Consider the following 25,665-nt stretch of genomic DNA (forward strand, 5'->3'; position numbering starts at 1 on the left):
TGAGAGATTAGAGCACAGATGTAACACCTTTCAGACAAGGTACCTGTGGGTTGAGGCGCAGAACAGCAGAGTTTAGCTGTGCCACATTATAATCTATCAGCTCTCCTCTCCTAGCTCTGCTGTATTGCCCTCCCCCCCACACTGCCTCTCTACAGTGGAATCACACTTATTTCTGTAGTGCGAAGGTAAACTTGTAATCACTGCAGTGAGAAGCACAACAAGCTACTCCTGTGTGAAATATAATGACATCCAGCTCTGCTCTCACAGCAGAGGGATGTCTGAACACAACAAGCATAAGTGAAACTCATCTCTGGACAGGCAGTGTGGGGGAAGAAAGTACAGTAGAGCTGACAGTGCTAGTAGAGGAGGTGATAGCAGGAGGTTTATAACGTGACAGAAACTCGGCTGCACTTTCTAAATCATGCAGAAGGTTAGAGAATGAGATCAGAGCTGTATCACTAATCTCAAACTCTGAGCTATTGAGAGGGATCTGAGAGGGATTGAGAGGTTCTTTTTCTCTGTTGAGGCCATTGGGCAACTCATACTGGGATAAGTATACGCCCCCAGTGAAAACCATCTAATTTCCACTTGGGCTTAACAAACGTTAAGGCCCCAAATACTTTGATTGCTAATATCCCGCTGTGTAGACAGATAAACACAGACATTAAACAATCTTTACACATACAAGCAAGATGAACATGTGTTACGTAACAAACCTCCTTTCTACGACTTGTTTCTCCTTAACAAGGTCGTTAAGTCTGTGTTCCAAGCTGTCACACTTGTCTATGGTTTCCTTGAACTTGGCTTTCATGTTGTTAATCTAAGAAATTGAAAAAAAAAAAAATACACACTGTACTATATAGTGTAACAGAATCATCATCCTGTGCCCTTCTAAAAAGCATCAAGTGAAAAAAAAGGATCCCAAGAGATCTAATATTGATGACCTTAGGGTAGGTAATCAATATCACACCTGTGGGGTTCTAACCACACGAGCCTATCAGCTGCAAAATGTTGGTACTTTTATAAAGCCAATTATATGGTTGAACTTCATTAGTACTGCAGTATATAGGGAAATTACCAGGTATTGCAGGACATAGTACAAGCCATGAAATAATCACTTAATACCTAAGCGAATGTTTAAAAAAAAAAAAAAAAAAAAAAAATCTAGTATAAAATATAAAAATCTACTGTAAAAGTGTGACATTTTTAACCCATATAGAAAAAAAAAACAGCTCCGGAAAGAAAAATGTAATATAAATATTATGCAACACAAAATGGTACCAATAAAAAACAGCTCAGAATGCAGAAAACAAGCCCACATACAGTTTCATCAATGGAAAAAATCGATAAACTTAAAATACTCATGGTGAAGTGGTATGCCAACTTAGACATTGGTTTGACAGGGGTAAGTTGAATAATCAGCGTAGACATCTAAAAATGTACCTCATCCGCAGTATCTTTCTCCAAACGTACAATCTTGTTTTCCCAGTAGATACGTTGAGACTCCAGCTGACTGGTAAGAAGGTAGGAGTACTGGAACCAGAAAAGATACAAATTAAAATGGATCTTCCAGAGCCCTTGGAACTGAAGTGGATTGATTTTTCTCACTAGTGGCTTGAGATCCTGTAGTTTACAATCCGTATAATAGACTAGTAATGAGCACTACTATAGCTTCCCCAACGACAGCCCTATATGTCCTTCTATCACCAAAATCTAAACGATCTGCCCCCGTTATTCCTCAGCCTCCAGGATGTACCCTTTCTTTGAGTAGATGTATAGTGTTTGTATTACCAAATGGACAGATTTTTAGAGGTTCACTGAAGTCTATGCCTAATTTACCTGTACAACACACAGTAGCATAGGCAGGAATTAAATATTTTTCAGAATTTTACAGACATATTGTTTGATGGATTCTGTTTTATTTTTCTTTAACAGTAAACCTTGTTTTAAGAAATAAGAGATCGGTTTAATCTTCTACTGATTTGCTGACAAGTATAAATTCCTCTAAGTTATTATGTAATGGCCTAAATGAGGAACAATTCCAGCAGTGTCAAGGCCGGAGGACCCTATCACATGTAAAAAGCCAAGTTATAAAGATACTAAGTGACCTCACATAGCACTATGTCAATATTGAACAGGAATGAACCAAAGTGCACCAAGGGCTCAAAATGACAGAATATGGAGCAGCGGAGATTTACCCAAATGTTCTAAATTCGGAAAATACAACATCGGAGCACAGTGCCTGACTGTTCTTCTCCATTACTAAAATACAGCAGTTCTACAAAGGCAACTCTATTAGACAAGGTTCCACATTGTATTATGTAGACAGCAGCAGCGGTGGTTTACCACAAGAGCCAGATTTTACCTTGGAGATTTTTCTATTCTTGGATTTTTTTAAATTATGCATAAAAAGCCTAGAATACGGAGTTAAACATGTTTCTTATACTGCATAAAGGATGTTTCATGGACTATTTTAAAATTTTATACTTCACACAGCAAAAAAAACACCTACGGATAAAAAAAAATGAAAAATGTCTCCAAGACTGTTTTGAGGACACATGGTCTGCCAAAAAACAAACAAACCATGGACATGTAAATAACTATTTATCAACCAACGACTGTATGTCTATTTACCACTTTTTTTCTAGCGGACTTTGTTATCAGTTACCTGTTTGCTATATATATATATATATATATATATATATATATATATATATATATATATATATATATATATATATATATATATATATATATATATATATACATATACATACATACATACACACACACACATATATATATATACAGTCATGGCCAAAAGTATTGACACCCCTTCAATTCTATCAGATAATACTCAGTTTCTTCCTGAAAATGATTGCAAACACAAATTCTTCGGTATTATCTTCATTTAATTTGTCTTAAATGAAAAAACACAAAAGAGAATGAAGCAAAAAGCAAAACATTGATCATTTCACACAAAACTCCAAAAATGGGCCAGACAAAAGTATTGGCACCCTCAGCCTAATACTTGGTTGCACAACCTTTAGCCAAAATAACTGCAACCAACCGCTTCCAGTAACCATCAATGAGTTTCTTACAATGCTCTGCTGGAATTTTAGACCATTCTTCTTTGGCAAACTGCTCCAGGTCTCTGATATTTGAAGGGTGCCTTCTCCAAACTGCCATTTTTAGATCTCTCCACAGGTGTTCTATGGGATTCAGGTCTGGACTCATTGCTGGCCACCTTACAAGTCTCCAGTGCTTTCTCTCAAACCATTTTCTAGTGCTTTTTGAAGTGTGTTTTGGGTCATTGTCCTGCTGGAAGACCCATGACCTCTGAGGGAGACCCTGCTTTCTCATACTGGGCCCTACATTATGCTGCAAAATTTGTTGGTAGTCTTCAGACTTCATAATGCCATGCACACAGTCAAGCAGTCCAGTGCCAGAGGCAGCAAAGCAACCCCAAAACATCAGGGAAACTCCACTATGTTTGACTGTACGGACTGTGTTCTTTTCTTTGAATGCCTCTTTTTTTCTCCTGTAAACTCTATGTTGATGCCTTTGCCCAAAAAGCTCTACTTTTGTCTCATCTGACCAGAGAACATTCTTCCAAAACGTTTTAGGCTTTTTCAGGTAAGTTTTGGCAAACTCCAGCCTGGCTTTTTTATGTCTCGGGGTAAGAAGTGGGGTCTTCTTGGGTCTCCTACCATACAGTCCCTTTTCATTCAGACGCCGACAGATAGTAAGGGTTGACACTGTTGTACCCTCGGACTGCAGGGCAGCTTGAACTTGTGTGGATGTTAGTCGAGGTTCTTTATCCAACATCCACACAATCTTGCGTTGAAATCTCTTGTCAATTTTTCTTTTCCGTCCACATCTAGGGAGGTTAGCCACAGTGCCATGGGCTTTAAACTTCTTGAGGACACTGCGCACGATAGACACAGGAACATTCAGGTCTTTGTGGAGATGGACTTGTAGCCTTGAGATTGCTCATGCTTCCTCACAATTTGGTTTCTCAAGTCCTCAGACAGTTCTTTGGTCTTCTTTCTTTTCTCCATGCTCAATGTGGTACACACAAGGACACAGGACAGAGGTTGAGTCAACTTTAATCCATGTCACTGGCTGCAAGTGTGATTTAGTTATTGACAACACCTTTTAGGTGCCACAGGTAAGTTACAGGTGCTGTTAATTACACAAATTAGAGAAGCATCACATGATTTTTCGAACAATACTTTTGTCCACCCCCTTTTTTATGTTTGGTGTGGAATTATATCCAATTTGGCTTTAGGACAATTCTTTTTGTGTTTTTTCATTTAAGACAAATTAAATGAAGATAATAATACCAAAGAATTTGTGTTTGCAATCATTTTCAGGAAGAAACTGAGTATTATCTGACAGAATTGCAGGGGTGTCAATATTTTTGGCCATGACTGTATACATACACACACATATACACACACACATACATGCCTACACATATACATAGACACACACATATGATTTTCTTTTATGTGTCATATACTGTATATTTCCATTTAGTGCAGTGTCATATATATATATATATTCTATGCAAACTGCCCCATAGATTATTTTGTGTTCGGTCTGTGGAAACCATGGATAAAACATGTATGTAAAAAACCCAAAAAGGGACGTCTGAATAAGGTCTTATGGAGGAGAGAGCAACCAGGAAAGGATGGAAGCACAGGTGACTACTGTAGCAGTGCAGATTAGTGATGAGCGGATGTGTTTGCATAAGGTGTTATCTGAGCATGCTCGGGTGATAACCGAGTGACTTTGGTGCACTCAAAAATTATGTTTGAGTCCTCACGGTTTTTCGACAGCTGCAACACATGCAGGTATTGCCTGTTTGCTAGGTCAGATGCAAGACTTGCAGCCGCAGGGACCAGAACATGTTTTTCAAGCACGCCAAAAACACTGATAGCACACAAGCATGCTCACTCATCATTAGTGCAGATATATGGACTAATGAAGACAGCAGCACCCTGAATTTCACATTCAGCCAGTCTGTATTACTGGGCAAGACACTACCACAAAATAAAAATCTGAAACTTGGATCAGACTGCAAACTGCATATTAGGAGGTACGAGTAAGAAGCATTTAAGATTGCAGATTGAAATGTAGTGCAATTTTATACACCAAATTTCACAATATTCATTTCAAAAATGTCCATAGCATTTAAGGACAGATTAGCTTAGACAAATATTTCCAACGTTATCTTGTGAGAATATTCTTAAGGTTCTCAGTCTATGGGCTCATTCAGACGCGAGTTATTCTCGTACGAGTTGTAGCAGTTTTCCATGGATACAACTCTTACCTACTCCAGTCTATGGAGCGGTTCACATGTCTGTGGATTTTTGTTGACACAATAGTCCACACATAATAACAGAGACATGTCCGATCAAAAGACCGACATCAGTTGGATGCCATCTGTATGTTGCCCGTTTTTTTATGGTTTGTTTGATGGACGTTTCTCTATAAGCTTTTTTCATCCCATCTTCCTACGATCCCCGTCCTCCTGCTTTCTGCATGTGGATGACGCTTCCCTGCATCATCCACACAGGCGCCCTAGAATCGCCCTTACCTGTTGAGGGCAGAGCAAAGTCCTGCAGTGTGCAGGCGCTGGGCCTCTCTGACCTTTCCCGGCGGCTGCGCACTGCAGTACTTTGCTCAGCCCTCAACAGGGCAGATAAGTACGCCTGCGCAGAAGCGCGATTCCGGAGAGCGTGTGTGGATGATGCAGGGAGGCGTTCACCACATGAAGCAAGCAGGAGGACGGCAAACATGAAGATGGGAGGCACCGGACCAGGACCTGCGACACCCATCGGAACAGACCGCCCCCCAGGTGAGTATAATAAAAGTTATTTTTCTTCTCTTACAGGTCAGATCGGGGGCAGATATACAGCATTATAGAATGCTGTAGATAAGCCCTGAAAGGGGGTGGCTGTAACTTGTATTGACCAAACCTGGTGACAGGTTCGCTTTAAGTTTGTTGGCGTAAAATGTATTGCTCACATTTTGGGACAATATTACACTACCCACCTCTAATTGCAGAGAATCGATCTTTTCATCCTGGCAGGTGTCTCCTTCACATTCATACTGAACTATTTTCCCATCTGTTTTGCTGGCCACTAATCGATGAACATAATTATCTGAAATGTTGTAAAAAAAAAAAGTTGCAAAGTATAAAAACAATAGAAATAACACAAAAGCATAACCGAATTCACTGGCTAATCCAATTGCAGTAATATATAGTAAGAATACAATTTTATTTGTTATATCTTACTCCAATTAGTCAATGAATTTAGAAAATAAATAATTTGGAGATTTCTAATAATCTATTTAAGCACTGAATAGATAAAAAGTATAAGGCTAGGTTCACATTGCGTTAGCAACAGCCCGTTCAGAACATACGCTAACGGGCTGCTGTTAACGCAAGTGCCGACGTTCCATCGCCCTAGCAGTGACGGACACGGAAACGCTGCAGCCCGCGTCTCGGGTCCGTCACTCAATGACAGCACATCGCTAGCGCACGCCCATTGTGGGTGTGCGCTAGCAATGCGTCCAACATTGCATTCAATGGCGGCGTTAACGGACTACGTTACACCGCGTTATGCCGCGGTGTAACGTAGTCCGTTTAACGGAGTCACTGAACGCAATGTGAACCTAGCCTAACTGAAAACCAACTTACTTCATACTAATTACTTAAGGGTGACTACGCATCCATAAGGTCTCAGATGCTGCTGGAATACAGCAGCTGTCATTTCTATAGTCGCCGCAGTCGAGTACTATAAGTGGTGCATCTGTAGTACCCAGCAGCAGCCACTATAGTGTTGATGAAGCTGCTGTATTCCAGCTCTTTTTTTCTTTTCTTATTTGTCTCTAGTGATGAAAGAACGTGCTCGGATAAGGTGTTTCCTGAGCGTCCTCTGTGTGCCCGAATAATATGTTTGAGTCCCTGCTCCTGCATGTCTCGTGACTGTTTGAGAGCTGCAACACATGCATGGACTGCCTGTTTGTTAGGTAATCCCTGCATGTGTCGAACAACTGCGAGACATGCAGGCATGGGGACTCAAACATATTTTTGGAGCATGCCAAAGTCACTCTGTTAGCACACGAGCATATGTGTGTATATATATATATATATATATATATATATATATATATATATATATATATATATATATATATATATATATATATATATATATATATATAATATAAATATATACACACACACATTATATATATATATATATATACACACACACACATATATATACACACATATATATATACACATATGTATATGTATATATATATATATATATATATATATATATATACACATATATATATATACACATATATATATGCACATATATATATACATATATATATATATATATATATATATATATATATATATATATATATATATATATATATATATATATATATATATACATACACACACAAAGATTTTTCTGTATTTTCATGACTATGAAAATTGTAAATTCACACTGAAGGCATCAAAACTATGAATTAACACATGTGGAGTTATGTACTTAAAACAGTGTGGAACAACTGAAAATATGTCTTATATTCTAGGTTCTTCAAAGTAGCCACCTTTTGCTTTGATGACTGCTTTGCACACTCTTGGCATTCTCTTGATGAGCTTCAAGAGATAATCACCGGGAATGGTCTTCCAACAATCTTGAAGGAGTTCCCAGAGATGCTTAGCACTTGTTGGCCCTTTTGCCTTCACTCTGCGGTCCAGCTCACCCCAAACCATCTCGATTGGGTTCAGGTCTGGTGACTGTGGAGGCCAGGTCATCTGGCTTAGCACCCCATCTCCTTCTTGGTCAAATAGCCCTTACACAGCCTGAAGGTGTGTTTGGGTCATTGTCCTGTTGAAAAATAAATGATGGTCCAACTAAACGCAAACCGGATGGAATAGCATGCCGCTGCAAGATGGTGTGGTAGCCAATGTGGTTCAGTATGCCTTCAATTTTGAATAAATCCCCAACAGTGTCACCAGCAAAGCACCCCCACACCATCACACCTCCTCCTCCATGCTTCACGGTGGGAACCAGACATGTAGAGTCCATCCATTCACCTTTTCTGCGTCGCACAAAAACACAGCGGTTGGAACCAAAGATCTCAAATTTGGACTCATCAGACCAAAGCACAGATTTCCACTGGTCTAATGTCCATTCCTTGTGTTCTTTAGCCCAAACAAGTCTCTTCCGCTTGTTGCCTGTCCTTAGCAGTGGTTTCCTAGCAGCTATTTTACCTTGAGTCTGCTGCACAGTCTCCTCTTAACAGTTGTTGTAGAGATGTGTCTGCTGCTAGAACTCTGTGTGGCATTGACCTGGTCTCTAATCTGAGCTGCTGTTAACCTGCGATTTCTGAGGCTGGTTACTCGGATAAACTTATCCTCCGAAGCAGAGGTGACTCTTGGTCTTCCTTTTCTGGGGCGGTCCTCATGTGAGCCAGTTTCTCTGTAGCGCTTGATGATTTTTGCCACTGCACTTGGGGACACTTTCAAAGTTTTCCCAATTTTTCGGACTGACTGACCTTCATTTCTTAAAGTAATGATGGCCTCTCGTTTTTCTTTACTTAGCTGCTTTTTTCTTGCCATAATACAAATTCTAACAGTCTATTCAGTAGGACTATCAGCTGTGTATCCACCAGACTTCTGCACAACACAACTGATGGTCCCAACACCATTTATAAGGCAAGAAATCCCACTTATTAAACCTGACAGGGCACACCTGTGAAGTGAAAACCATTCCCGGTGACTACCTCTTGAAGCTCATCAAGAGAATGCCAAGAGTGTGCAAATCAGTCATCAAAGCAAAAGGTGGCTACTTTGAAGAACCTAGAATATCAGACATAATTTCAGTTGTTTCACACTTTTTTGTTAAGTATATAATTCCACATGTGTTCATAGTTTTTATGCCTTCAGTGTGAATGTACAATTTTCATAGTCATAAAAATATAGAAAAATCTTTAAATGAGGTGGTGTCCAAATTTTTGGTCTGTACTGTATTTATATTTTTACTGTATTTTTTTAGTTTCATTAGGGGGCTTGAGTCTGTGGTATTGGTGTGTATAGCAAAAATCCCGGTCTGCTATGAAGCCAAGCCCTAGCAGTGCCATCATGAAAGGTACGGGGGTTAGCGGGCGGAGGGAGTCTATGATTATGGCAACTCATGGGCACCAAATGATCGCGTTGCAGTGGGGGAGGAGAGTGGGGTGTCGTGATTGACAGAACAGAGCACTGCCCTCTGGGCCAGCGTTCTAAATGTCGCTGATAGAGTGACCGCGGCATTGAACAGGTTAACAGCAGAAAAATAGAAGTTGTTTGCAAACACTTAGAGAATCATACATTGCAATGATCAGGTCCAGATACCCATTTTAAATCCAGTTTCTGGTGGATACATTGCTTTTTGCTCCACCCAAAACCGACATGTCTAATGCTACCCTAACCTAAATATAGACATATTGGCACTCTTACCTCCAGCATAATCCCAGACTCTATGATTGGTCAACTGCATTGCATAAGTATGTTGGGTCTCCTCAAAATGTTTATATGCATGTCTGCTAACGTATCTACCACAGCCAATGTGGCCACAAATTAAACAGATCCAGAGGTTCTGCAAGAATGAAAGCAGGTCAGTATAGTATTGCACAATTATACAATATTTCAGTTGTAACAGCAAAGTAAAAAGTTTCCTGACAAATTGATACATGTATTGTTATATGTATGCTATTAAACAATGATGCAATAGAGAAAATGGTATAAGTCGAGTTATTGGAAAATAAAGAACTAGCAGGAAAGTAGTCAACTGTAATTCTGCACTATAAGCGGATACATATGCATGAGTAAAAACACAAGGGATTATGGATTGAATTAGCACTTTTGTTCCATTATGCAAACATTACTTCTGGCAGAAGAACAATTTGCTCCATGTAAGACACGCAGGAGGAAAGAGGCCATATGTTTTCAGTGCAGGGATTCACAACACGGACTTACTTCCTGGACGCCACACTCAAAGCATTTGTTTTCTTCCACCGGTTCTGGAGTCTGGCAGTATCTACACACTGGACATCTGTAACATTGAAGACAAATTAGTTAAGATGGGGGATCTATCAGAACGGCTGTCGGGGCAGGCAGCATGCAGTAGTGCCAGGCACTCCGACGGGAGATCTGCATTTTCCTGGGAAAAAGGATTGTGTTCTGGCTGATTGTAGTTTATCGGCATCAGAGCAGAGATGTGGCTTTGAGTCTATACTATTAATGCACTGCCCTCTGCTCTTGATTGACAGTTTTCTGGCTATTATAGTGCATAATAAAATAACAAAAAAAAACAATCACCAGGAGGGTGGGCGGAGGAAGTCCGCAGCTCAAATTCCCCAGATTCCGAACTCTCATTGCTGCAACTAATAAAGTGTTATACATAGCCAGAATACAGATTTAAGACACAGAAGGAAAAAATACAAAACAAGAAACACACACCGTAACTACTGTATCTAGGGCAGAACAAATAGCATTATACACAGCCTTTTCAACCCCTCCAAGGAACACAATCTGCTCTGAACCCCACCTAATCTACACTTATTAGTCCAATTCTTAACCTTTTTTAAATGTTTGCAATCACAGCATCCCCCGTGTGTCAGCAAACAGGCAGTACAGCTAATGCGGCCAAATGAGAGCCAAGGATCATCTCCATTATGTGCGTCTGCTTAGTCCTATACATCAGCCTGCAGTGTTTGGGCCCTTTGCAGTCGTACAGGTTGGGGATGCAAGTGAGCAGAAACATAAAATCGTATCTTACAACTCTGGATCCAGCAGGATAGTCCCAGTTTTGGGAAGCTGTCCTATGGTACCGGGAGGCCAGGTACACGTTCCGATTTCTTTAGCATCTACAGTCCAATGCAATGAATGCAATGCTGGAGCGGGAACAGTAAGCGCCCGATGCTCAGTGCAGATGACGTAACTAGATTATGGCATAGAGGAGCAGGCACAAACTACACAGACTAAAGCACAACTACAGGTCAATGTAGGAACAAGGCTAGGGGTTTATTTTTTGCTGTTTTTTAATTAGCCAATGCACTGTTGTCTAGAAAAGATGGGCACCTTTTTTTGAGGACATAGAAATTATTGTTTAACTTTTTTTTGGAGATGGCGGGCTAGTAAAACTGTAATTCTCCCATCCTTTTACATTTTAAATTTAAAGGGAACCTGACAGCCGATACATGTTGCCTGTGGAGCGCAGCTTCTCCTCGCCCGCTGCCAGAGAATAAAAGGCATCAATGGGGAGCGATCTGTCTTCAGGTATCATCAGAAGAAGAACTTCAACATGCTATACGGCTGTATTAACCCCATAACGACCAAAGGTGTTTTTGGTTCTCCATTTTCATTTTTTGCTCCCCTTCTTCCCAGAGCCATAACTTTTTTTACTTTTCGGTCAAAATGGCCATGTGAGGGCTTGTTGTTTACTGGACGAGTTGTACTTTTGAAAGACAAAATTGGTTTTAATACATCGCAAACTGGAAAACGGAATTGCAAAAAAGTGCAATCCCACAGTTTTTTTCCCTTTTTTTATACCATGCTCACTAAATGCTAAAACTGACCTGCCATTATGATTCTCCAGGTGATTACGAGTTCATAGACACCAAACATTTCTAGGTTCTTTTTTATTTAAGTGGTGAAAAAAAAATCCAAAATTTGTTAAAAAAAAATAATAAATTGCGCCATTTTCCAATACCCGTAGCGTCTCCATTTTTCGTGATTTTGGGTTGGGTAAGGGATTATTTTTTGCGTTCCGAGCTGACATTTTTAATGACGTCATTTTGGTGCAGATAGATCTCCCGTTATTGCATTTTAATGCAATGTTGCGCTGACTAAAAAAAAAAAAAAAAACAGAATTCTGATGTTTTGACTTTTTTTCTCGTTACGCCTTTTAGCGATCTGGTTAATTCTTTTTTACGTTGATGGATCGGGCGATTCTGAACGTGGCAATACCAAATATGTCTGTTTGGGTTTTTTTTGTTTTATTTTGCATGGGGCGAAAGGGGGGTGATTTGAACTTTTATATTTTTTTATTTTTTAAATATTTTTAAAAGCATTTTTTTTTTTTACTTTCACCATGCTTCAATAGTTTCCATGGGAGACTAGAAGCTGTCATAACCCGATCGGCTCTGCTACATGCAGGCAATGATCAGATCGCCTGTATGTAGCAGAATTGCTCACTTGCTATGAGCGTCGACCACCGGGTGGCGCTCATAGCAATCCAGCACTGACAACCATAGAGGTCTGCTGGAGACTTCTGGTTGTCATGCCAACCCATCGGTGACCAGCAATCACATGACAGGGTCACTGAGGGGTGGGATTTCTGGAGCGCTTGCTGGAAGCATGTGTTAAATGCCGCTGTCAGAGTTAGACAGTGACGTTTAACTAGTTAACAGACTCGGGTGGATCGCGATTCTATCCACAGCAGTTCAAACCATCTGACATGTGCCGGAAAAAATGTGGGCTCAGTGCCGGAGCCTACATCAAAGGGAGGGAGTCCAACATCAGCGTACATTTACGCCAGATGTCAGAAAGGGGTTAAAAACAAAAATGTCACTGGTGTTAACTACTCTATATGAGTATATAGATATGCAATAGATGAAAAATTAGGATACCTTTAAAAGTATATGAGACAACTAAAGACACATGAACGGACTTTTACTTTTGAAGAAAAAGGTAAACAAAGAAAATATGATTAAACCCCAAAAGCACCTACGTGGTGTCCTCCCAGCGCTGCAGACACTGGCTGTGGAAGCTGTGATTACAGAGAGTCGTTAGGATCCCATTAACAGATTCATCCATCCTCTCCAGGCAAACGGTACACTTGGGGAGCTCGGTGAGGTCCATCACTGGTAAACTGGCACCCTGACATTGCAAAAATAAAAGGTATGGATCCATTATACAGTCCTCTTGTATCATTCCACAGACAATGCATTTTTTTTACATTTACACAACCACTTATATTCTGCTTTTAATGCATGAGAAATGTCCTGATACCTTATAGTGAAGATGCCCAAACACAAATAAAATGTATCCAAGCCCGCTGATTCTAGCTGACAAGTGGCTGGCAATGGTTTAAAAGGGGTATTCCCATCTCCAAGATCCTATTCCAATATGTAGTAAATGTAATAATAATATTAACAAATACCTCCAATTAGAAAGGTAGTATAGATCTTCTGATTTGCAATGTCGCTTACCCAATCTATAGGGCATTGTAGTAGCTTAGGTATCCATGGTAACGACCACTCATACAGTGAGTTCGTTATTATTGGTTGTAGCCATGGATCTATGCTACTAAAATGCCCTGTACAGTGGGTAAGAGACATAGTAAATCAGAAGAACTCTACTACATTGCTAAATCAATGTATTTGCTATTATTATTATAACTACTACATAACAGGATAGGATCTTGAGATGGGAATGTCCCTTTAAGGCTCATTTAGATGAACATCCCTTAGCACACTTGCTCACCGATTATTAGCTTGTATAAATATGTCAGCATTCTTTCAATGAACGAGAAAAAAACGCTTGTTTGTCGGGTGATTTGTTCAAGCTGGCATCAAAATCATTCTCAGCAGCACATTGCCATTTGTATACAGGACGTGCTGCTGCCGATAATATGACAGTCTATGTGCATAGAACGATAATATCAACAGACATTCTGTGTGCATAGAATTCTGGTTGGACTGTCAGAACAAATCGTTAAGTGACCAGTGAATAGCCGATCTGCAGGTCGGATCATGTAAATGGTATTTTAATCTGTCCTGCCCATTGAAGAAATCATGCAGACACGGTCGAGCATGCATATACATGGGTAAGCTGGGATATAGAGAGCATTTAGCCAACAGGTTATATGTATAAACAGCTGCAGATAATGCAGAAATATAGATTCATATAAAGAACTAATCTAACTTATTTTTGTACATGGTATATGTTAAAAAACAAAAAAAATAAATAAACCCTAATGAAAATGGCCTGGACAAAAATGATGGTTCACTTAATGTTTTGTTGCACAATCTTTTTAAAGGTAATCTCTGCAAACAAATGATTTCTGTAACTGTCAATGAAACATCTGCACCAGTCCACCAGTACTTTGTCTCACTCCTCATGAGCAAACTGCTCCAGCTGTCTCAAGTATAAAAGGTGCCTTCTCCAGACGGATTAGATGTTTTTATCTGTTTTGGGTATTACCCTGTTGGAGCTGTGACTCAGACCAAGATTTCTGACACCAGGGAGCACATTTCGCTCCAGAATGCCTTGGTAGTTTTGAAATTTCATTGTACCCTGCACAGATTCAAGACACCCTGGTCGAGATGCGGCAAAAAAGCCAAAAAACAAAACAGAGCTTCCTTCATATTTCACAGGAGGTAAAATGTTCTTTGTTTTTTAACATTTTTGAGTTCTAGGTTTCCTTTCCCTAACATCTTTGATTGCACAATTTCTCTCCTTTCCACTTATTATTTTGCATATATTAAGTGCGATTGATTTATATTTTTATACATTACTCAACCATTTGAGTGCAGTCTGGTTTTCAACAGGCTGTTCTATGCCATTTTTCAGGATCTTACAAATATTCAATAAAGTTCAGTACACTTTAGCGCCTTACACCAGCAGGGTTTTGGTTTTAGACTGTCCTATTAAACACAAGTATTAGTAAAATTATATCCCTAAAGGGCAGGAGACAAAAACCAGAAAGCTACTCATCCATTTTATGCCACCTTGATAGTGAAATTAAATTGACCAAAAATTATGCGAATTCTTGAAGATTGTAGCAATTGTTAGATGGAGAAACAATTTAAGGTAAATTAAGTCATGACCATTTTAGCAATACAATGACAAATGAAGCCATAAAACCGGAAAAAATAAAATAATAAACCTCCCCTGTAAGTGGATACCAATATATAAGAACTTTACTATAATATACTCACATCTTCAGATTTAAACACCTCTGCCCTTTCCACGTAGACCAGCTGACATACATCTTCTTCAATAGAGTTGAACTGACGTCCGTTATTCGACATATAGAAGCTGTCTGCATCTGCCTAAATATACATAAGAAAGGTAGTCCATGTACTCCTTTGATTTGGAGAAAGCAGAATACGCTGGCCATAAACTAATGGTGGTGATACATGTGTCCTGAGGCTCCAATGACAAGTGAACATTAGCTCCATTTTTCTCATGCGATCACCTGACAGTTCAGCACAGCACCATCGCCCTTGTCATACACAATGCTACACTAGATCAGTCACTTTTGTCATAGGTTTTTTTTTTCTCCACATCTGTCAAATAGTCACATGGATTGGGAGTCTTTTGTTGCCCACAACCCATGCAAATTCTGGTATCAATTCAATTGATGCTTAATTTAACAATAGAGAAAAAAAAATAGTGCCATATTCTCAGGAAAAAAAATTACACATGTACTATTTGGCCGTGAGCTGCAGAATTGGGGGAAAGGATAAGACAGCAATTGTAGAGAAAATATTTACATTTATAATTGGAATATGTGGATTGTAGATTGAATTGAAAATCCCAGTATGTAACCGGGGGCTCCCAAATAAAGATTCTCATAGATGTTATATATAAATATCTGCTTTATTGAGGTAATAAAAAAATTACAGGACAATGCGTTTCGACTCCTACACCCTGGAGTCTTCTTCAGGTCTTTAAAAAATAAATATTATTATAAGATTTTATTTTTTTATGACCTGAAGAAGACTCCAGAGTGTAGGAGTCGAAACGCGTTGTCCTGTAACTGTTTATTACCTCAATAAAGCAGATATTTATATATAACATCTATGAGAATCTTTATTTGGGAGCCCCCGGTTACATACTGGGATTTTCCTTGCTATCTACTGTTTTACCATGGATGTCTGAGGGCCTTTTTCGTGTGCCCAGTCGGCAGAGCTGCAGGCCGTTCCCCTTGGATTCCTGTCGGATCCCCTTTCAATGCTTCATTTTCGCCTTTGACTAGGTGAGTGCAATTATATAAGCGTGCAATTTACACCTAGTTTCTGCTGCACTTAGATCGTGCGTGGCATGGTTCCCTTTTTTCCCTATCCTCAGGGTTGTTTGGATTCAATATGTGGATTGTGTGAGATGCATGTGAAGACTTCCAAGTCCAAAGTGAGTAAAGGTGGAGTCACATACTGGTTTATGTGTATATGAACGCATTAATTGTTTAGAAGGAGATGGTACCAACACTGAAGAACAAGAACATTTGTAGTTTTACATGTAGTACCATAATGTACCGTTTCCTCTAATAGTTCTAGAACCGTCTGGTTTAAACTAAAAAAAACCCAAAAAACTGTAAGTGATAGGTACAAGAACTGTGTATTCATTACTGGAACGTATTTTTGAGATGGCAGACTGAAGAGTACCTGTTCGCTGAATTTTATGAGAACCATGTACTGATTTGGTGTGGAGTCTCGGATTATCTTCATATGCTCAATAACTTCATTAAATGGAGCCACAAACTTCATCAAATCATGACTAGTCATAGCAGCTGGAACTGTAAGAATGCAGATCATTGCACTACGTCTGACATCTTCTTTCAATGAAGTCATCTTACTAAAAAAACAAACAAACAAACAAAAAGTGCTAAACATGAAATGGATAACAAAACTTTTACATATAGTCAACAATAGACCGACGATGACAATGCTACAATAATACTATGGCACTGGCTAATCTACTAAATGTTTTCCCATAGATTTAAAAGGGGGCTCCGGGCAAAAGTCTCAGTGGGCCCCTTTAACACATACCACATTTCATCATGCTCAGATACGGCAGAGAAATATAGGTATAGTACAATGTCAAAGATTTCAATTACTTCTTACATTACATGAATGATATCAATAGCTCAGAAACTGGACAGCATAGTCCTCCATACAGTATTATGGGCACCCTGGCACCAGTCCCTCCCCGGTCCCCTGGCTCCAGTCCCTCCCCGGTCCCCTGGCACCAGTCCCTCACCGGTCCCCTGGCACCAGTCTCTCCCCGGTCCCCTGGCACCAGTCTCTCCCCGGTCCCCTGGCACCAGTCTCTCCCCGGTCCCCTGGCACCAGTCTCTCCCCGGTCCCCTGGCACCAGTCTCTCCCCGGTCCCCTGGCACCAGTCTCTCCCGGGTCCCCTGGCACCAGTCTCTCCCCGGTCCCCTGGCACCAGTCTCTCCCCGGTCCCCTGGCACCAGTCTCTCCCCGGTCCCCTGGCACCAGTCTCTCCCCGGTCCCCTGGCACCAGTCTCTCCCCGGTCCCCTGGCACCAGTCTCTCCCCGGTCCCCTGGCACCAGTCTCTCCCGGGTCCCCTGGCACCAGTCTCTTCCGGGTCCCCTGGCACCAGTCTCTCCCCGGTCCCCTGGCACCAGTCTCTCCCGGGTCCCCTGGCACCAGTCTCTCCCGGGTCCCCTGGCACCAGTCTCTCCCGGGTCCCCTGGCACCAGTCTCTCCCGGGTCCCCTGGCACCAGTCTCTCCCGGGTCCCCTGGCACCAGTCTCTCCCGGGTCCCCTGGCACCAGTCTCTCCCGGGTCCCCTGGCACCAGTCTCTCCCGGGTCCCCTGGCACCAGTCTCTCCCGGGTCCCCTGGCACCAGTCTCTCCCCGATCACCTGGCACCAGTCTCTGTTGTCACATTTAATCTTCACCTACATCAATAAAGGTAAGTTTTACAATTGATGTGCTCACTTTGTCTTATATAGATGCATTATTCCATGAACTATTTCCACAGAAGGATTCCCACTGAAGAAAGTGATTTGCTCAGGTAGCTGTTTGGAAGGAGAGTCTGGAGCAGTCTGACTGGGAGTTTCAGAAGGGTCATCTGTTTTTTCTGTGCTGGAGACTTCTTGGACAACTAAAAAAAAGAGGTTAAAATAAACTGATCTTAACTGGCTGAACGAAAAAGATGGTGCATAGTTCATAATGTATATGAAGCTGTAAAACACATTAATAAACCTGTCCCTCTTGCTGTGCTTCTAATGAGGCCATGGATACAACTGCCATATGGATCATCCTAGATGCTTACAAGTACATACATGCTTGGAGTGGCTGGAATAGATATCTGGCACACAGCGCTTTTGTGACAGTTACTAAAATGTTCACTGATATTCTACTGTCTGCAACGCATTCTTCAGAGTCAAGCTGTGGAGGGGGCTCAGGAGCTGTTACATAGCCACCATACCGTATATATCTCCAACTGGCGGGAGCTGAGCTCCGATCGCGGTTAATCATTCAGATAGCGCTATCAATCTCTGACAGTGGCATTCACATGGAGTGCTCACTCATTGTCAGAGATGGGCTGCATGGCAGCCGAGGGCCTAGTAAAAGAGCTTGAGGTAGTCCTATGTTGCCCAGGCTCAGCTTCATCGAAGAATTCGAATTACACTATATACTGAAATACTGTGGCAATCAGAAGATCACAAATTCAAATACCCTTAGGGAACTAAGAAATATAGTTAAAAAAAAAATAAAGTTTTAAAAATATACAAAAATTGGTTTTTTTTTAAATCAATGAAGCTACTCATTGAAATTTTTTTTAAAAAAAATATATTACGGATATTGAAAAATAGCGACAAATAATTTTTTTAAATATCAACTTCTGAATTTTTTATTTTACCACTTTAAAGAAAAAAAACTTAAGCAAGTCTGACATCACCGCAATTATACTGCTATGGAGAATCACATTGGACAAGAAGTGATGATGTCTTGGTCGGACTGCTGAGGCCCCTGATTGGCTGAAATCCCAAGTGGTCGGGACATCATCACATCTATTGCATTACTGACACTATCCGATACTTCTTGGATCCCGGTCAGACGCCTCTCAATCAGCCAAGCCAGATCTCCACTTTGCACTGACGAGGGCAGTACCCCGAAACAGTGTCTGCAAATTGAGATTCTGGTTTGGCTATTATCCTAAGTCATGTGACAAGGCTCGTTAAAGGGTCGACATTGACTTATAGGATTGCTATATTCCAATAGGTGGCACTAGAGTTCTAGTTCTCTTCCTCTCTGAAGAGACCATTTGCATAATTAGCATTACTGACACTACAAAGTGATTATATTTCTAGACCTATATCAAAATCAAGAAAGATCTGGGGAAAACCCCACATTATAGTGAAGCAGGCTGCATGGTCATGTTCACCTGGGCTTGGACCTATGGTTTCTATGATCATATCAGTCATTTCTCTTCTTCCGATGTGCTGATGCAGAATTGATGTTTTTTCCACTGGCGTCTTGCCTTCCAAAGAGGCTGCTGCAGTACGTAACGTCTTCTCTCTAATTTCCTCATCAGACATCTCGGTGGCTAGGCAGGAACATAAATATTAATGTGTTGTGGTTTACAGGAAGGACAGAAAACAATAAAACATACAGCAATGGACAAACCATCCTGTGAATTTGCTAAACCATCAAGGCACTCTGCAGCTCAAAATAATTGGATCCTCTTTGAACAATCATAAATCACATCTTGCTCCTCAGTGAAAGGCAGCACTGCTCCCCTAATAAAGGAAAATATGCCGTAGGGCTACCCATCATAAAACGTCTAACACAGCATTGCTTATTCATAAAAAAAGCACACATCTCCAGATTGTTATTGATCCACAGAGTCCCTAAAGTGTCACTGCCAATCTCTAAATGTGTCTAGTTAAGTGACAGACTGATGTGAGAATGTATTTATACACATTCATGGATTGTAAGCTCTTACAGCAAATGATTGAAAGAAAAAAAAAAAATCAGCTAAAGAAACTGATAAATTGCTGCAGAGCTTTGGACTTAAAGAGGACCTGTCACTTGCTCAAAAAAATTTGAGTTAAATACCTTGTGCAAATCCTTGAGCCCTCCTGATTCTAACACTCTTTTCCTTTTTCGCCTCACCACTCCATTTCAGAGATATTAACATTTTCTTTTACTTTTGCAGTGGAGTATGTGCAATCTCTGCTTGTAGACTACAGGCGTTTCTTCTGTCTTCTCTGGGGGTGTGCACTTTCACCTTTCCTACAATCACAGTTCAGCAGTGTCTGAGACTGACAGACTGCTAAATCAGCTGCTGAGTGGCGATTGGCAGCATCTGGGAACAAGGAGGGCGGGACGATCGCTCCCAGAGAAGACTAAAGAACTGCCCAACTGCAAATCCGAGATTTCTCATACTGCGCTCCATGTGATGAAATGACTCAGAGCAAGTCGGGAAAACAGAGGTAGAATCAAAGGACCTTCTTACAAGGTTTTTAACTCAATTTTTATTTAACTCAACTTTTGACCAAACAACAGGATACAGTGGCTGGAGCAATTAATAGAACAGTTAGTGTTACAAAAGAAAAAACAAACAAAAAAACACCACCCACTTTGTAAAAACCTCAAATAGACGGAACAGAAAGAAACTGGTGGTCCTCTCTGATCGTCTGAAGTAGAACACAGAGATAGAAAAATTGGGTTGTGTTTGTATTAAACAATACAATCTTTTTAATAATGTGAAGGTGGGTTTGTTATCTGATTTCACATTACAAACTTCATTATTATTTAGATTTATTAGATCTTAAAGAGAGCACAAGTCTGAGCATATACAAACTCTGCCCACCCAGCCTGAGAGCTGCGGCTTGTACTTAGCAGTATGAGGTCTCAGCAGGAGGAGGAGGAACACTGAGGAGGTGTCCAGCAGGCTAGGTGGAAGAAGATTGAGCTGTAAGAAAAAGATTATCCAGCCATTCTGACATTGACATTTGCAATATGATCATCAGCCTCATAGGGTCTACTTATTCATGTCACTTGGTAAGGTTTTAAATATTAGCATTAGGACTGTCCCAATTAGAAACACTAAGTGGTAGAATGGCTTTTGCATTTTTTATTTTTTTTTATCAAAACACGTTAACCAAGTACCCGATATTATTTTCATGCACTATTGCGGTTTATTTACTCTAGGGAATTCAATCATTAGGTTTCTGTTGTTGGTTTTATTTATTCATGTATGCAGTTTGTATTGTTAAATCTGATAGCAGATCTGCTTTAACACTAAATATTGTTGTGTAGATAATAATTTGTAACAAGTGCTATAATTAAATGAATATGGGGATGTAATAGCGGTGATGAGAATGCTCTATGGATGAGCTAAAATATCAAAACATACAGTATATAGCACAGTATTCAGTATGGGAAATACAGACAGACACATACATTAGGCAGCATCATAAAAGTTGCAACTTTATTATAGTTACGAAACACAAAAATAAATATAACAAGTGCAAAAGGCCTATAGCAGCAAGAGTCCCACTTTAATCTTTCCCAGGCCATTTTAAAATGAAAGACGCTATGAAGAAGAGCTCTAGTTGCTGTTCTTTGCACTAGGTTTCGATAAATCCCCTCAATGGTATTCATCTTGTATCAATTTAGAGTTATAGCCTGTACTTTAATGCATTTACAGTTTCCTATTAGCAATAAATGCAGTTGATAAAATTATTGTATAGTACCAGACTTCCTCAAAATGCATATTACCTGAGCAAAAGTCAGTAAACTTGGCCATACACATTAGGTAACTGTTGGCTGAACAATGGTTTGGCCAATCATTCGGCAGACAGGGTTAAAGTGAACCTGTCAGCAGCATTGTGCACAGTAACCTACACACAGTGACAGGTCGGCACCGCTATACTGATTAAAATGATACCTTGGTTGATGAAATCTGTCTTGTGGTTGTTGTTTAATTCTTATTTTCAGTTTTGGGTTAATGATATGTTCGTGCTCCGAGACGGCCTGTGGGGGGGTCTTCATGTGGTGCTCTGCTTAGTGTGGTGCAGTGACCAATGTTACAGCCAGGGGGCGCTGTATGTGCACTTCATGGTGCACTTGGAGGCATAGTTGTGATGAAACAGTGACTGGCAGTGTTGTGAATGGCCAATATGTATCGCAGAGGTGGGTGGCCCTGTGATGGAAGCCTGGGTATGTTTTGCTCAAGCAGATCTACTGCTGAGGGATTTGTTTACATTGGGAAGGCTTCCAGGTGATTGGAGAGATGGGTGGGTCCAGTCACCTACAAACCCACCCAAAGAGGGGTGTCTGAACACCTAAGATGGTTTTGTGTTTAAGGACCTGTGGTGATGTCACGCTCACCTGACTGGCCATGTGACAGGTACCTGGGTGTGGTTACACCTTTGTAAAGGAGGTGTGTGTAGCACATGGTGTGAGTGTTTTGGGAGTCTGTCAGGGTGGACACACTTCCATGTGTCCTGGCTGGACACTGCAGAGTGGCCTGTGTGCTGTAGGTCCTGGATGGTCAGTGTTGGAGGCTCCTGGGAGTGGAGTCGTCCTGGAAGCACCTAGAGACCGTAGACCTGGACGGTCTGTGTTGACCTGGGACTGACGTGAAGTCAGCGTGAGGAGGAGTGGAACTCCTGAAAGGTAACCCCGGACAAGGGGATTGTAATATATGGCAGAGTTTATCTGCTGCATTACCAGACTGTTGGTCGTGATAAGTTCATGGACATAATGAAATAGACTGTATGTCATGTGGTTTATGACGTTTAATAAACCAGATTTGACCAGATTTGTGTGAGGTACCGTGCCTGAGTGCTTGAATCCTATGCCAAGCGAGTGTCCCCCAACACACTCAGGTAGCGTATCACCACATTAGCTATTCATCTGTATGGCTTCTGACAGGTCACTAATCCCTAACTGACCTGCCCCCCAGTTTACATAATGAATATTATATATATTTAAAATATATGTATTTGCCCCATCTTGCTAGAGGAGAAAAAAATTGCCTTTTCCAAGATGGCGCCTGCGCAGTAGTATCTATCGGATCACACAAGCATATCATTAACTAAAAACTGAAACGTATTAAGTTACTTACTGGTAACTGTATTTTTCGGAAGCCCGTGGCAGCACCACGAGAAAGGGGATCAGCCCTTCAGGAACAGGAACCTACATATACAAAAAGGCTGCACCTCTTCCACACATCAGTTGGATTGCAGAGCTTGAGAGGAACACCATGGTTAATGGCAAACAATATGTACAAAATTTAAATCAGAACAATTCCACACTCGTGAAAACTTATAAGAGGGAGAAATGCGCACGCACGCACACGTGAAGGGATGGAACCAAGGGTGCTGTCATGGGTCTCCGAAGAATACCGTTACCGGTAAGTAACTTAATACTTTATTCGGACTCCTGTGACAGCACCACGAGAGAATTACAGAGCCTGCATTATAGCCTGCTGCACCCTTAACCTGAAGGTGAGATCTGAAGAAGCACCCATGTCCAGCCTATAATGATTAAAAAAGGTGGAAAGAGATGACCACGTAGCTGAATTACATATTTGGTCGATGGAAACTCCCGATCTTTCTGCCCAAGTGGATGCCATGGCTCAAGAGGAATGCGTCCTTAAATTCAGTGGAGCCGGACCGCCACCTGCTGTGTATGCTAGAGAGATACCCTCCCTAATCCATCTTGCTAATGTAAACTTTGAAACTCTATGACCCTTCCTAGAGCCCTGGAAGGATATAAATAAGGCATCATCCTTTTTCCAAAGATTAGTGACCGAAAGATACTCTACCATACATCTTCTAACGCCTAACGTGTGAAGGTTCTCTTCCTTCTGGCTAGCAGGGTTAGGGAGAAAGGAAGGAAGGACTATCTCCTGTGACCTGTGGAAGTCTGAGGCAACCTTGGGCAAGTAAGCAGGATCTGGCTTAAGCACCACCCTGTCGTCCAGAAACTGTGTATAAGGAGGAAGTCTAGAGAGTGCCTGAAGATCACTTATTCTATGTGCTGATGTTATTGCTACCAAAAAAGCTACTTTGAGGGATACCTTACTGAGGCAGATACCATGGGCTCAAACAGAGCTTCACTCATAGCCGTAAGGACCAAGTTCAAGTCCCATGGTACGCACCTTACTTTGTGTATGAGCCTAGATCCGCCAGCTGCATTAATAAATATGGAAACCCAGTAGTTAATGTATTAGCGATGTCACAGCTAAATAAGGCCCAAAGGGAATCAGCCCTATAGGTACCCCTCTTTGGCTTTAAACTCAGAAGTGGCTAAGAATTGTCTCCAGGTTGTGGCATAGATCTTAGTGGTAATTCATTTCCTACTCTTTAGCAGGGTAGTTATTAAATTTGGGGAGAAACCTCTATCCCTCAATAACGCTTTTTCAAACTCCACATCGTCAAGTGGAGCCCCGCTACTTGTGGATGGTTGACCGGGCCCTGGGAGAAAAGATCCGGAAGCACCCAGGGATCGCAGACTGACATAGTCCTTAGCCACGAGAACCAAGTCCTTCTGGGCCAAAAAGGGGCAATTAGTATAATCCTCACCCTGTCTTCTCTGATTTTCCTCACTACCAGAGATAACAGAGATAATGCAGGGAATGCGTAGGCCAGGTTGAAGTCCCACCATAAGAGTTTAGGGAACAGAACTGCTCTACTTTTCTGTTCTTCCTGGCGGCAAAGAGATCTATGTCCGGTAGACCCCCACATGCGGACAATCTGGCTGAAGATGGCCCCATTTAGAGACCATTCTCCCTGTCTTAATGTTTTGCGACTTAGAAAGTCTGCTTTGACATTGTCTTTTCCTTTTATGTGTAGCGCTGTCAAAAATAGAAAATGCCTTTCCGCTATCTGGAAAAGGCGATCCGCTACTTCCATCAGAGCCCTGGATCGAGTTCCACCTTGGTGGTTGTAGGCCACCGCCACCTGGTTGTCCGAGAGAATTCTTACATGGTGACCCTGTAGGTACACAAGGAGTTTTTTAACTGAATTCTACCGCCGATAGTTCCTTCAGGTTAGATGAACATTCTACCTGAGGATCCCATTGACCCTGGACTACGATATCCCCCATATGGGCCCCCCAACCGGAAGGACTGGCACGTCTGTGGTTATTATTCGGGATATGCGATTCTCCCAGGGAACCCCCGAGGCCAGGTTATCCTTGTTCCGCCACCACCTTAGGGAACTTACGGCTGACGGACTTAATGTCATTTTTCCCTGCAGGGACCCCCCCCGGGCCTTATCATTAAGTAGGACATCCCTCTGAAGGGACCTTATGTGAAACTGAGCCCACATGATGGCCGGGATGTAAAATGTTAGGGAACCCAATAGGGGCATGGCTTGCCTAAGGGTCATGGAGGGCCTATTTACTGCCCGTAAAACCTGGTGACGAAGGCGAATTATTTTGTCAGGTGGCAGACGACATTCCTGATTTTCCTAATCTAAAACGAGACCCAAGAACTGCTGAACCTTCAAGGGTTGTAAACGGGATTTTTCACAGTTTATCAGCCATCCTAAATGTTCTAAAGTGGACCTAGACCTTTCTACCTGTGAAAGGCAATGATCAGCAGAACTGCCTATAATCAAAAAGTCGTCCAAGTAGGGTACAATTAAGATGTCTGACTCCTGAAGGTGGGTCAAGACTTCGGCAACTAACCATGAAAACTCGTGGAGCGACTGAAAGACCACAGGGGAGGGCCCTGAACTAGAAATGACAGACTATGTCCCCAATAGATACTGCCACCCTCAGAAAACGCTGAAATCTGTGTGAATAGGCACATGATAATAAGCATCTTTTAAATCTAATACTGCCATGAAGCAGTT

General features: G+C 41.3%; 1 protein-coding gene across 1 annotated transcript in view; it reads right to left on the minus strand.

The window, feature by feature from the left end:
- The window catches only part of BRAP (BRCA1 associated protein), a 44,441-nt gene that overhangs the window by 9,145 nt on the left and 9,631 nt on the right, over window positions 1-25,665 (minus strand). Inside the window, exons 2-11 of the mRNA XM_077292749.1 lie at window positions 19,236-19,397; window positions 17,783-17,948; window positions 16,480-16,669; window positions 15,031-15,144; window positions 12,819-12,967; window positions 10,064-10,139; window positions 9,545-9,683; window positions 6,064-6,173; window positions 1,444-1,533; window positions 717-820 (exon numbers count right to left, since the gene is read on the minus strand). Of these exons, the coding sequence (XP_077148864.1) occupies window positions 717-820; window positions 1,444-1,533; window positions 6,064-6,173; window positions 9,545-9,683; window positions 10,064-10,139; window positions 12,819-12,967; window positions 15,031-15,144; window positions 16,480-16,669; window positions 17,783-17,948; window positions 19,236-19,397 (1,300 nt within the window). The remainder of the gene's footprint in view (window positions 1-716; window positions 821-1,443; window positions 1,534-6,063; window positions 6,174-9,544; window positions 9,684-10,063; window positions 10,140-12,818; window positions 12,968-15,030; window positions 15,145-16,479; window positions 16,670-17,782; window positions 17,949-19,235; window positions 19,398-25,665) is intronic.

This window comes from Ranitomeya variabilis, chromosome 1 (assembly GCF_051348905.1).
Source record: "Ranitomeya variabilis isolate aRanVar5 chromosome 1, aRanVar5.hap1, whole genome shotgun sequence".
NCBI lineage: Eukaryota > Metazoa > Chordata > Amphibia > Anura > Dendrobatidae > Ranitomeya > Ranitomeya variabilis.